The sequence below is a fragment of the Hippopotamus amphibius genome, chromosome 15, assembly GCF_030028045.1.
Source record: "Hippopotamus amphibius kiboko isolate mHipAmp2 chromosome 15, mHipAmp2.hap2, whole genome shotgun sequence".
Lineage (NCBI taxonomy): Eukaryota > Metazoa > Chordata > Mammalia > Artiodactyla > Hippopotamidae > Hippopotamus > Hippopotamus amphibius.
In genome coordinates this window covers 17,887,871-17,902,733 of record NC_080200.1, presented here as the reverse complement: position 1 = coordinate 17,902,733, position 14,863 = coordinate 17,887,871, and the positions used below count along the sequence as shown (strand labels likewise).

Below are 14,863 nucleotides of genomic sequence, written 5' to 3'. Positions count from 1 at the left end.
TACAATGCACAGAACAGACCCCACCACATAGAATGAACCAAACCCAAATGTCAAGACTGCCAAGGATGATAAACCCTGTTGTATTTACTTAACAAACATTTATTGAGCATCTACTGTGTGTCAGGCACTTTTTTAGATGCTACAGGGGATTCAGTGTTGAAATATTTAGATGTGACCCTGATTTCAGTGTTTGCAGTTGAGAAAGGAAGATGTGTCAATGAAACAAATAATCACCCTAATTAATATACATGATAAATTGTGATAGAAGGTATGAGGAAAAGGAAGAAGTCACTATAAGGTCTTATAATAGGAGTGATGACTCAGTATGGGAAAGTCAGGGAAAGGTTTCCTAAGGTGAGACCTAAGGATCTGTAGGATAGGCCAGGGGAAGTGTATTCCAGGTAGAAGTGACAGCATGTGCAAAGCCCCTGAGGCCTGAGCATACTTGGCTTATTGCAGGAACAGCCAGGAAGTGAGAAAGCCTGGAGAGCTGGTGAGGGCTGGGTGTAAGGTTGAAGATGAAGCATGGATCTGACCACAGGAGAATTTATCCTGTGTCCCAAGTGTATCAGCAGACAGGTCATTTTTCAGGTTTTTTCTTTAGAAAGATCCCTCTGGCTGCCGGAAAGAGACAGCTTGGGGATGGGGGTTGAGGGTGGAGGAGAAGAAAAACATCCTTGAGGAGGGGACTGGACTTTCATCCACAACCACAGCTGTCAAGGTCAACAGTGGGGAAAAGTAGAACAAGAGAAAAGAAGGCAAAAGGTTGCATCACTTAGGATGGCTTTGCCTTGAGCAATTAGCATGGAAGCCCATGGTGGTTCCAATTAGCACAGTGAGGGGGAGGTCCCCTAAAGTCTGGAAATCTCTCCATCAACAGCCTTTCTCTGTGCTCCAGGCCCTTTAATCACCTCTCTGGGCTCTGGCCGCACCTTGGGGATAACAAAGCATGTGGCACAGCAGGGACCATCAGCAAGGCATGGCAAACAGCTAGGAATGCAGTAGGTGGGGGAACATGAGAATGTGGAAGCTGAATAATGGAGGGGAGGGGAGGACAGGACCCTGGCCAACTCTAGTGGGTATGGGGGCAGGGCTGGCTCCTCTCCTGTGATGTGAGGGTCATCACCCCAAGAGTTGTGTTTACACTGATGTTTTCGTGTTTATCCATATTTTCACTCACTATGTAAGTTAATGATGGCTTCTGGTTTTTGGAATTTGCAGGGAAAATAAATGTAATTTTTTTGTGTGTGCGTGGGGGAAGTTAGGAATCTAACAAGGTCAGGACTGGGGTCAGGCAAGTGAGGCACTTACCTTGACCAGTAAAATTTCAGGGGCCACCACAAAATTCAGTGATCAAGATGTCATATCTCATGCAATATTTTGAAAATCAAAATTAAAGCAAAAATTCACAATGGACAGCCTATCAACATTTTAAATAAAAATGGGATGCATTGCTGCACTTTCAGGACCCTGTCTTCCTCTTCTCACTCTGACCTGGACCTTGGAGTCTAGAGTACGCCTCTTAGAGAAACAACAAACATTCAGTAAGTTCAAATTTTTTGGTTGTTTTAAATTTACAAAACAACTAATACTAAATAAAGGCATAAACAGACGCTTTATTTAAATTTTAGAATGCATTAATATTAATCAGTCTAATAAGAATGCGTTGATTTTTTTCTCTGATGATCAAAGGGAACCGCACTGGCACTTCTGGGCTATAATCCAGAAGTCACCTTTACCGCCAGTTCTTTCAAATCAATAGAGTGTGATTCTTACCTGTTTCCAAGGACAACCAGTATATTCCACAATGTCTCCTGACATGTGATCAGCTAAAGAACACTGGCTACACCCCAGGACCGATGTTTGCCACTTAAACATTCATTGAACATGACAACTCCAAGAGAGGAGTTCTTTTCTTTTCCCCTTAGTACTTCAGCATTTTCATTATTAGAGTTCAATATTTGTTTATAATTTTTTCCTTTTAAACACATGATAAAATGTACAAATATTAGGTCTAGCATTGATGATTTTGCCTAATATGTATGCTTGTGTAATGCATTTCCCTTATGAGACATAGAACATTACTGGGACCCCAAAATTTTCTCCCAAGTCTCTCAATCCCCATTCCCATTTCCAGCCCATACCAGAAGCAATCACTGATTTTGTTTTTGTTTGTTTTGCCACATAGATTAGTTGTCTTGTTCTAGAGTTTCATATAAATTGAAGCATGCTGTATGTTCTCTTTTATGTAAGGTTCTTTCATTCAGGATAATATTTTGAGATTCATGTGGTTATTTAATATTTTATTAAATTTTTATATTGAAGCATATTTCATTTGTTGTATTAGTTTCAGGTGTACAGCTTACTGACACAGTATTTCTACAGGTTATACTCCATTAAAAGTTGTTACACAATAATGGCTATATTCCCTGTGCTATACAATATATCCTTGTTGTTTATTTTATATATAGTAGTTTGTATCTCTTTTTAAAATTTTTATTTTATTTCATTTTTTTCCAGATCTTTACTGGAGTATAATTGCTTTACACTGTTGTGCCAGTTTCCACTGTACTACAAAGTGAATCATCTGTATTTACACACATATCCCCATATCCTCTCCTTCTTGATCCTCCATCCCACCCTCCCTATCCCACCCATCTAGGTGATCACCAGTCATTGAGTTGATCTCTTTGTGTTATGCAGCAGCTTCCCACTAGCTATTTTACATTTGGCAGTGTATATATATCAATGCTACTTTCTCACTTTGTCCCAGCTTCCCCCCGCCATGTCCTCAAGTCTGTTCTCTACATCTGCATCTTTATTCTTGCCCTGCCACTGGATTCATCACTACCATTTTTTTATATTCCATATACATGAGTTAGCATATGGTATTTGTTTTTCTCTTTCTGGCTTACTTCACTCTGTATGACAGACTCTAGGTCCATATACCTCAAGTAGTTTGTATCTCTTAATCCCATACTCCTACCTTGTCCCTTCCCTCTTCCCTCTGCCCTCTGGTAACCATTAGTTTGTTTTCTATATTTGTGAGTCTGTTTTCTGCTACTTACATTTATTTGTTTTATTATTTAGATTCCACATACACATGATATCATACAGTATTTGTTTTTCTTTATTTTAGTAAGCATGATCTCTATGTCTATCCATATTGCTGCAAATGGCAGAATTTTATTCTTTTTTTCCAGCTGAATATTCTGTTGTGTGTGTGTGTATATATATGTATATATATATGAAACACATCTTCTTTATCCATTATCCTGTTGATGGGCATTTAGATTGCTTCCATATCTTTGCTATGGTAAATAATGCAGCTATAAACATTGGGCCACCTGTATCTTTTGAATTAGTGTTTTAATTTTTTTCTGAATATGTGCCCAGGAGTGGAAATTCTGGATCATATGGTAGCTCTATTTTTAGTTTTTAAGGAACCTCCATACTGTTTTCCATAGTAACTGCACCAATTTATATTCCCACCAACAATGTACAAGGGTTTCCTTCTCCCACAATCCTGTCAACATTTATTACCTGTAGACTTTTTGATGAGTTAGGAAGTGATATCACATTGTGGTTTTGATTTGCACTTCTCTAATAATTAGCCATGTTGAGTATCTTTTCATGTGCCTGTTATCCATCTGTATGTCTTCTTTGGAGAAATGTCCGTTGAGTCTCCTGACTAATTTTTGATTAAGTTATTTGGGTTTTCTGATACGGAGTTGTATGAGCTGTTTGTATATTTTGGATATTAATCCCTTGTTGTTTGCATCATTTGCAAATATTTTTCCCATTTCGTAGGCTGTCTTTTCTTTTTGTTGATAGTTTCCTTTACTGTACAAAAGCTTTTAAGTTTAATTAGGTCCCATTAGTTCATTTTTTATTTTATTTCTTTTGCCTTAAGAAACTGATCCTAGAAAATGCTGCTACAATTTATGTCAGAGTGTTCTACCTATGTTCTCTTCTAGGAGTTTTATGGTTTCAGGTCTTATATTTAGGTCTTTAAACCATTTTGAGTTTGTGTGTATGGGGTGAGAGAATGTTCTACTCACTGTTTTACATGTGGCTGTCTAATTTTCTCAGCAGCACTTGTTGAAGAGACTCTCTTTTCTCCATTGTATAGTCTTGCCTACTTTGTCATAGATTAATTGACTATAGGTTTATTGGTTTATTTCTTGGCTTTCTACACTGGCCCATTGATTTCCATGTCTGTTTTTGTGCCAATAGTATGCTGTTTTGACTACTGTAGCTCTGTAGTATAATCTGAAGTCTGGGAGGGATATATCTCCAGCTTTGTCCTTTTTTCTCAGGATTGCTTTGGCAATTCTGCGTCTTTTGTGATTCCATGTAAATTTTAGGATTACTTGCTCTGGTTCTGTGAAAAATGTCATGGGTATTTTGATAGGGGTTGTATTTGATAGGAACTGATCTATAGCTTGCTTTGGGTAGTGTGGCCATTTAACAGATATCAATTGTTCCAATTCAGGAGCATGGGATATCTTTCCATTTCTTTGAATCTTCTTCAGTTTCCTTCATCAATGTTTTATAATTCTCAGAGTATAGGTCTTTACTTCCTTGGTGAAGCTTATTCCCAGTTATTTCATTTTTGATGCAATTTAAAACAGGATTTTTTAACTTTATCTTTCTGATATTTCATTATTAGTGTATAGAAATGCAACAGATTTCTGTACATTATTCTTGTATCCTGCAATCTTGTTGACTTCATTTTTTACTTCTATTAGTTTATGGATGGAGACTTTAGGGTTCTTTATATAGTGTATCATGTCATCTGTAAATAGTGATGGTTTTACCCTTCCCTTCCAATTTGGATAGATTGTGTTTCTTTTATCCCTCTGATTCCTGTGGCTAGAAATTCCAATACTATGCTGAACTGAAGTGGTGAGAGTGAGCATCCCTGTCTTGTTTCCAAATTTAGCAGAAGGGCTTTCAGCTTTTCACCATTGAGTATTATGTTGGCTATGTGTTTGTCATAAATGGTGTTTATTATGTTGATATATGTTCCCTCTATACAACTTTGGTGAGAGCTTTTAGTGTGAATGATGTTGAATTTTGTCAAATGTTTTTTCTGCATCCATTGAAATGATCAAATGATTTTTATCCTTCCTTTTGTTAATGTGGTGTATCAGGGTAACTGATTTGTGAATGTTGACCCTTTCTTGTGACCCTGGAATAAATCCAACTTGATCATGGTGTATGATCCTTTTTATGAATTGTTGGATTTGGTTTGCTAATATTCTGTTGAGGATTTTTACATCTAGATTCAACAAAGTTTTTTTTCCAGATCTTTATTGGAGTATAATTGATTTAAAATGTTGTGCCAGTTTCCTCTGTATGACAAAGTGAATCAGCTGTATTTATACATATATCCCCATATCCCGGCCCCCTTGAGCCTTGTTCTCACCTTCCCTATCCCACCCCTCTAGGTCATCACCAAGCATCAGCTTCCCACTAGGCTTCTATTTTACATTTGGTAGTGTATCTATGTCAATGCTACTCTCTCACTTCGTCCCAGCTTCCCCTTCCCCCACTATGCCCTCAAGTTTGTTTTATATGTCTGCATCTTTATTCTTGCCCTGCCACTAGGTTCATAAGTACCATTTTTATTTTTAGATTCCATATATATGCTTTAGCACACAGTATTTGTTTTTCTCTTTCTGACTTACTTCACTCTGTATGACAGACTCCAGGTCCATCCACCTCACTACAAATACCTCAATTTCATTCCTTTTTAAGGCTGAGTAATATTCCATTGTATATATATGCCACATCTTTATCAATCCATCTGTCGATGGATATTTACATTGCTTCCACATCCTGGCTATTGTAAATAGTGCTGTAATGAACATTGTGGTACATGTATCTTTTAAATTATGGTTTTCTCAGGGTATATGCTGGGTAGTGGGATTGCTGGGTCATATGGTAGTTCTATTTTTAGCTTTTTTTTTTTTTGTATTTTTAATTTTTGAAGGAGCCTCCATACTGTTCTCCATAGTGGTTATATCAATTTACGTTCCCACCAACAGTGCAACAGGGTTCCCTTGCACTGAGTGTGGAGATACCCTCTTCAACATTTATTGTTCCTAGATTTTTGATGATGGCCATTCTCACCAGTGTAAGGTGATACCTCATTGTGGATTTGCTTTGCATTTCTCTAATAATTAGTGACATTGAGCATCTTTTCATGTGTTTGTTGACCATCCGTATGTCATATATAAGCGTCTTGTTTTTGTATCCATTTAGCCAGTCTGTGCCTTTTGGTTGGAGCATTTAATCCATTTACATTTAAGGTTATTATCAATATGTATGTTCCTATTACCATTTTCTTCATTGTTTTGGGTTTGCTTCTGTAGGTCTTTTCCTTCTCTTGCTTTTCCTCCCTAGAGGAGTTCCTTTAGCATTTGTTGTAAAGCTGGTTTGGTGGTGCTGAATTCTCTTAACTTTTGCTTTTCTGTGAAGCTCTTGATTTCTCTGTCAAATCTGAATGAGATCCTTGCTGGGTAGAGTAATCTTGGTTGTAGGATTTTCTCTTTCATCACTTTAAATATATCCTGCCACTCCCTTCTGGCCTGCAAAGTTCTACAGAAAGATCAGCTGTTGACCTTATGGGGTTGTCTTGTATGTTATTTGCTGCTATTCCTTTGCTTTTAATGTTTTTTCTTTGTGTTTAATTTTTGTTAGTTTGATTAATATGTGTCTCAGCATGTTTCTCCTTGGTTTATCTTGTATGGGACTCTCTGCACCTCCTGGACTTGATTGACTATTTCCTTCCCCATGTTTGGGAGGTTTTCGAGTATAATCTCTTCAAATATTTTCCCAGACCCTTTCTTTCTTCTTTTCCTGAGATTCCTATAATTCAAATGCTGGTGCACTTAATGTTGTCTGTGAGGTCTCTGAGACTGTCCTCCATTCTTTGCATTCTTTTTTCTTTATTCTGCCCTGTGGTAGTTATTTCCACCATTCTATCTTTCAGCTCACTTATTCTTTCTTTTGCCTCAGTTATTCTGCTATTGATTCTATCTAGAGTATTTTAAATTTCAGTTATTGTGTTGTTCATTACTGTTTGTTTGCTCTTTAGTTCTTTTGTGTTCTTTTTAAACTTTTTTTTGTATTTTCTGTATTTTATTTCTGATATTTTGAATCATCTTTACTATCATTACATTGAATTCTTTTTCAGGAAATTTGCCTATTTCTTCTTCATTTATTTGGTCTCATGGGTTTTTATCTTGCACCTTAACCTGCTGCATATTTTTCAGTCTTCTCATTTTGTCTAATTTACAGTATTTGAGGTCTCCTTTCCCTAGGAGGTAGGGTCATAGTTCCTCTTGCTTCTGTTCTCTGCCCCAGTGGTGATGTTGGTCCGGTGTCTTGAGTAGGCTTCCTAATAGGAGGTACAGGTGCCTGTGTTTGTGGGTGGAGTTGAGTCTTTTCCCTCTAATGAGCAGGGCCATGTCAGGTGGTCTGTTTTTGAGGTGTCTGTGAGCTTAGTATGACTTTAGGTAGTCTGTGTGCTGATGGGTGGGTTTACGTTCCTGTCTTGTCTGTTGTTCGCTGTGAGGTATCCAATGCTGGGAGCTACAAGCAGTTGGGAGGAGCCAGGTCTTTGATTCTGACAGAGACCTCCATGAGAGCTCTCAGCAACTAATCTTCCCTGGTGCCAGGAATTCTCTAGTGGTCCAGCGTCCTGGACTCAGTGGTCCCATCCCAGGGCCTCAGGCCAGACTTCTGGCTATGAAACCATGACCCTGCATGTCACTCATACTGGCAATAAAGGGGATTTATAAAAGACTAACCAAGCCCCAGACTAATGGTAAAAAGTTAAATCAAAGAAACAAAAACAGAAACAAGGAACACATACACACACCAAAGGAACAAAAACAGAACCACATAAAACAAAAAGCAGGAGAACAACCAGAAAAAAGACCTTCAGAACAACATCAGACAGTTAAAAAAAAACAAAAACAAAAACACTAAACTAGAAAAACAAAATCAAAGCAGATTGCCAACTGAAGAATGATACAAAGAAACAAAGCAAACTGACAAAAGTGATTAAAGAGAGAGAGAGAGAGAAAGGGGAAAGAAGCAGAACAACAGAAGAGCAATCTAGAAATAGAAATATTAAAGAAAAGTAAAAAATATATTAAAGAAAAAAAAAAAAAAGACAAACAAACCCCCAGAGAAATTGTGGAAACAAAATCAAGCAAATGAAAACAGAATCAAGAAAACACACACTCATGCAAAGGAAACAAAAACAGAACCAAATAAAACAAAAGCAAGAGAACAACCAGATAAACAGAAGCAGCCCAAAATGAAATCAAACAATGAGAATCAGAAATATAAAAACACAAAAGTGAAAAACAAAAATGAACGTAGTGTGCCAACTGAAGAATAAAGCAAGGAAACAGAACAAAATTATAAAAATGATTAAAGATAAAATAAGATAAAATAAAATAAAAAGGGGAATCATGGGAGAGAAAAGCAAACAATTTTCAGTTTTTTTTAAAGCCCATTTTATTTATTTATTGGCTGTGCTGCATGGCATGTGGGATCTTAGTTTCCCCACCAGGGATGGAATCCATGCCTCCTGCAGTGGAAGTGTGGAACCCCACCACCAGGGAATTCTATAACTTTTGTTTTTAATAAATATTTATAAACAAACAAACAAACAAAGAAAGAAAGAAAGGGGGATGGTCACAGAACAACAGAAAAGCAAAGTAGAAATGGAAATATAAAAAAACAAAAAATTTATTAAAGAAAAAGAAAAAAATCAGTGAAAAGAACACAGCACAACAGAAAAGCAAGCTCAAAATAAGAATCTATAAAAAATAAAAAATATTTTATAAAACACAAAGATCCCAAAAGACTAAAATAATAACAAATACTAAAACAACAACAATAGCAGACAAACAAACAAACCCAGAGAAATGCCAGAAGCAACAACAGAATTGATCAAAACATAATAGAGTTAATAATAATAAGTATGTTTCTTTGTGGTCTCAGCTGTAAGTGTTGTCCTTGCACATGCCTTGAGCCACAGGAAAACTCCGCCTTCCCTAAGAGGCCCTCCTCTGCCTCTAGGTTGGACTCTGGACCTGCTATGGGCCCTGTGGGGACCACTCAGACTCTGATCTGGCTCAGTTCCTGCGTGTGCTTGCCCCCAAAGTCCACAGCTGCTTGAGGTAGACCATTTTCATTTGTGGGAACACTCAATGTCTACTTAGCTATTCCATAGATGCAGGGTCTGCCTAGCTGATTGCAAGGATTTAATCTGCAGCTTGTACAGCTAATGGAAAGATTTTTGATCCTCTTCCTTAGTCTCCCCCATCCATGGGGTTCAGTTTTGGTTTTATACACATGTCTGCATGTGGTCCACCCACAGGAGTCTGATCCTGAGGCTGTCTTGGGGCTCTTGGGTCTGCCTCAGTGAGGAAAGTGTTCAGAGGTGGTATAATTGCATGGATTGTGGGAGCCCTGGTGGCAGCACCAAATGTGCAGGGAAGCCAGCGACCATGGATATAAGAGATATCTTGTCAAAGTTATTAATTGTATTTTTATTTTTGTAGTGTCTTTGTCTGGTTTGGCATCAAAATATGGGGGCTTCATAGAGTGAATTTGGAGTGTTCCCTCTTCAGATTTTTGGAGTAGTTTGAGAATGATAGGTATTAGTTCTTTACATATTTGGTTGAATTCCCCTGTGAAGCTCTCCGGTCCTGGACTTTTGTTAGCTGAACAACCATTAGGTCAATAAGGAAACCAAAAAAGAAATTTAAGAAATATCTTGAAACAAACAGAAATACTACAGAACATAGAAAAATTTGTGATACAGGAAAAGTAGTTCTGAAAGTGAAGTTATATTGATAAACAACCACATTAAGGAAAAAGAAATATCCCAAATAAAGAATCCAACTTTACATTTCAAGGAATTAGAAAAAGAAGAACCACCAAAGCCCAGAGTTGGTAAAAGGGAGGAAATAAAACAGATCGAAGCAGAAATTAATGAAATATAGACTAGAAAAACAATAGAAAAGATCAATGAAACTAAGAGCTGGTTCTTTGAAAAGATAAACAAAATTGACAAACCTTTAGCTAGACTATCTAAGAAAAGAAGAATGAAGACTCAAAAGAAAATCAGCAGTGAAAAAGGAAACATTACAATTGATTTCACAAAAATGCAAAGGATAATAAGAAACTATGATGAAAAATTGTAATCAACAAATTGGACAACCTAGAAGAAATTATTTAATCCTCAAAACATAAAACCTACCAAGACTGACACATGAAGAACAGAAAGTGTGAACAGACTAATAATAAGTAAGGAAATTGAATTAGTAATTAAAAACCTTGCAACAAAGAAAAGCCTAGAACCAGATGATTTTGCAGATGACATCTACCAAACACTTAAAGAGACAATGCCAATCATTTTCAAACTTTCAAAACACGGAAGAAGAGTGAACACTTACAAAGTCATCCTACTAGGCTGCTTTACTCTGATATCAAAGTTAAATAAAAACACAGGAATGAAAAGTGACAGGCCAGTATCCTTGATGAATATAGATGTAAATAATCTCAAAAAAATACTAGGATATCAATTTAAAACATATTGAGGTGAGACGGTTCAAGATGGCAGAGTAGGAGGACATGTGCTCACTCCCTCTTGCAAGAGCACCGGAATTACAACCAGCTGCTGAACAATCATTGACAGAAAGACACTGGAACTGACGAAAAAAAGACACCTCACATCCAGAGACAAAGGAGAAGCTGCAATGAGACGGTACGAGGGGCGCAATTGCATTAAAATCAAATCCCATAAATGCTGGGTGGGTGATACACAAACTGGAGAACAGTTATACCACAGAAGTCCACCCACTAAAGTGAGGGTTCTGGGCTCCACATCAGGCTTCTCAAACTGGGAGTCCAGCAATGGGAGGAGGAATCCCCAGAGAATCAGACTTTGAAAGCCAGCAGGATTTGATTGCAGGAACTCCACAGGACTGGGGAAAACAGAGACTCTGCTCTTGGAGGGAAAACCTTGCAACCTAGGATACTCTACCCAGCAAGATTATCATTTAGAATAGAAGGAGAGATAAAGAGCTTCTCAGACAAGCAACAACTAAAAGAGTTCAGCAATATTAAACTTACCCTAAAAGAAATGTTGAAGGGTCTTCTCCAAATGCAAAAGGAGTAAGAATCCAAAGGAAAGGGAAAATCCCAATAGGAAAGACATATATATATATATGCCTTTATCCTATATATATATAGGATTGAAGATCACATAAATAAACCAGTACATAGATTAAAAGACAAAAAATTGTAACTGCAGCTATAACTACAATAAACAGTAAAGGGATAAGCATGACGATGTAAAATATGTAAAATTTGTAGATATTTTAGATGTAAAATATGTACGTTTTACATATATGTATATTTTACATATATGTATGTAAGATGTACAATATGACATAAAAACCACAAAATGTGGTGGAGAGGAGTAAAAATATGGAGATCTTTTAGAATGTGTTTGAACTTACATGACTCTCACTTTTAATCAAGAAGATATAGTTATGAGTCAACATATATGAACTTCATGGTAACCACAAATCAAAAACCTATCATAGATACACACACACACACACACACAGAGAGAGAAAGGAACTCTAGTATACTACTAAAAAAAATAATCAAACCACAATGGGAAAAACAAAAAAAATAAGGAAAAATAGAGAGAATTACAGAAACAATTGGAGAAAAGGAATAAAATGGCAATAAGTACGCATCTATCAATAATTACTTTAAATGTCAATAGACTGAATGCTCCAATCAAAAGACTTAGGGTGGATGATTGGATTAAAAAAATCAAGATCCTTCAATATGCTGCCTGCATGAAACTTACAGGGCTAAAGACACACAGAGACTGAAAGTGAGGTGATGGTAAAAGATATTTCATGCAAATGAAAATGACAAGCAACATCCTTTTTAACTTACCTATGTTCTTACCTAAGCACTAATCCTTTTTCCCTTTCTCTCTCCTCCCTTTCTCTCTGTCTCTCTGTCTCTCTCTCTCTCTCCCCTTCTTCTTCTTTCCTACCTCCCTCATCTTCCATTCTTCATATGAACATTGCCCTATTACCAACCACCTCTGCACCATCCTCGATTTCCAAGATTTTGCCCCATATTTTCTTTATTCAATTGAATAATCAGATAAATTTAAAGGACTCCATTCCTCCTAGCCTGCTCTTTCTCCTGCTCTTGCTCTCACTAGATCTACTTCTTGCTGCCTCTACTTTACATACTAGCCTTCTTCACTCATTCAGCTCAACATAAAAAACCTCTCTTAGAGTCTATGACTCCAAAATGCAGTGCTGAACTGTAAATAGTAAACTATTCTCAGAGGCAAATGTTTTATTTTCTTTTGAATATTTCTTATCATTAAAAACATCAGGGTTAAATTGGTACAACCACTATGGTGAACAGTATGGAGATTCTTTAAAAAACTGAAAATGGAACTACCATATGATCCAGCAATCCCACTCCTGGGCATATATTCAGACAAAACCATAATTCAAAAAGACACATGCACCCCTATGTTCATTGCAGCACTATTTATAATAGCCAGGACATGGAAGCAACTTAAATGTCCATCGACAGAGGAATGTATAAAGAAGATGTGGTACATATATACAATGGAATACTACTCAGCCATAAAAGTGAAATAATGCCATTTGCAGCAACATGGATGGACCTAAAAATTATTGTGTAAGTGAAGTAAGTCAGACAAAGACAAATATCTTATGATATCACTCATATGTGGAATATAATTCTTAAAAATGATATAAATGAACTTATTTACAAAATAGAAACAGACTCAGAGATTTTGAAAACAAACTTATGGTTGCCAAAGGGGAAACATGAGGGGTAGGGGTAAATTAGGAGTTTAGGATTAACATACACATGCTACTATATGTAAAATAACCTACAAGGAACAAATGTACAGCACAAGCAACACTACTCAATATTCTGCAATAATCTATATGGAAAAAGAATCTGAAAAGAATGAATATATGTATATGTATAACTAAATCACTATGCTGTACACCTGAAACTAACACAATATTATAAATTAACTACTCCAATAAAATTTTTAAAAGATAAAAATAGCAAAATACTAGACACAGTGCTTCATACATGGAAAAGACACAATCCTGTTGGCATTTCTTATTATCTTTAGGTTACTTTGTTTATTTTTACTTTGGGGGATAGGGAAATAAAATCTTCTCTTGCTAGTCCACTCAAGAATAACCAGGTGCATCAGGGTCCAGACACATCCATGTGGTGCTCCACACCTACCTATAGATAGATAACATTCTTAGGCATAGACAATGGGATGGAGTTCATCTCACCGGGTATAATGAAGCGATTATGATGATAGAGCCTATGCAAGAGGGGGAAATAATGGAGAAAAACAAATAGCTAGTACGCATCACACTCTTATGGAGTGTGGGTATTTTACAGACCTGAATCATTACATGACTTTTATACAGACAGACATTATTACCCCAAACCCTTCTATCATATTTCTTCATCTCCAAACTGGCCATCAGGAGCTCAGGGGACAGAAGTTTCTGCGGAAGCTTCTCTTTATGGTGTTCTTTAGCTCCTTATTCCTGAGGCTGAAAATGATCGGGCTAAGAAAGGGGGTGAAGACTGTGTAGGTGGTGGCCATCAGAGTGTTACTGTCCATAGAACGGGGGCCCTTGGGCTTGAGGTAGATGAGGGAGGCAAAACCGTAGTGCACGACCACTATGGTGAGGTGGGATACACAGGTGGAGAAGGTCTTGTGCTGGCCCTCAGCGGAGGGGATCCTCAAGATGGCAGCCACGATGAAGATGTAGGACAGGATGATGAGGAGTAAGCATCCCAGCAGGGCTGTGACACAAACCAGGATCACACTGATGGTGACAGAGGCTGTCTTCTTCCCACAGGCCAACTTCAAGAGAGAAAGCACATGGCAGACAAAATGGTGGATCTCATTAGACCCACAGAAGGTGAGCTGAAAAACTATCAATGTCAACATCATCCCCATGACTGAGCCACCAGCCCAGCACCAGGACACGAGGCGGGCACAGTCACGTGTGCTCATGAGCACGTTGTAGCTCAGGGGGTGGCAGATGGCCACATAGCGGTCATAGCCCATGATCATGAGCAGGAAGGAGTGAGTGAAGCCAAATGTGAAGGAGAAGAACATCTGGCTGGCACAGGCCACAAAGGTGATGGAGCGGTGGGTGGAGAGCATGTCCACCAGCATGCGAGGGGTGACGGCAACAGTGAACAGAATCTCGGAGGTGGAGAGGGCGCACAGGAAGAGGTACATGGGGGTGTGGAGGCTGTGCTCCCTCCAGATGGTGGTCATGATGAGCAGGTTCCCCAGCAGTGTGAACAGGTACATCAGCAGGTACAGCAGGAAGAAGGCAGGCAGGAGATGCTGAGGGAAGTTGGAGAAGCCGATGAGAATGAATTCAGATGCTGTGCTGTAGTTCTGACCCGACAAGGATGCTGCATCTGGTGACGTCAGAAGCAGGATGAAGGCACAGTGGTTAAAGCATAGGCTCTAATATACAGTAAGTGGCAATTGAAGAGCTCTATACTATATATACTATATAACTGAGTCTCACAATCTTTTTTTTTTTTTTCACAATCTTTGTCAGTAAGATGTAGTAAATCAGAATTGTACTTACCGTTTAGTAATGTGATAAAGGTAAACTGAGATCCGTGCATTAAATGCTTAAGACATAGTTTGGATATTGGGTTTTTATTAACAGTGATGAAAAGAAATAAAAGA

The 14,863-nt window shown here is 37.8% G+C and overlaps 1 protein-coding gene across 1 annotated transcript; it reads right to left on the bottom strand.

Moving 5' to 3' along the window:
* Positions 1-13,621: 13,621 nt before the first annotated feature.
* LOC130837154 (olfactory receptor 10H3-like) lies at positions 13,622-14,566 on the bottom strand. The gene has a single exon (XM_057709958.1). The coding sequence runs from the start codon at positions 14,468-14,470 to the stop codon at positions 13,622-13,624; it is 849 nt and encodes a 282-aa protein (XP_057565941.1). The 5' UTR covers positions 14,471-14,566.
* Positions 14,567-14,863: the final 297 nt, after the last annotated feature.

Bases quoted from the DNA above. Each gene is read 5' to 3' on its own strand.
- LOC130837154 (XM_057709958.1), bottom strand. From the start codon at position 14,470: ATGTACCTGTTCACACTGCTGGGGAACCTGCTCATCATGACCACCATC.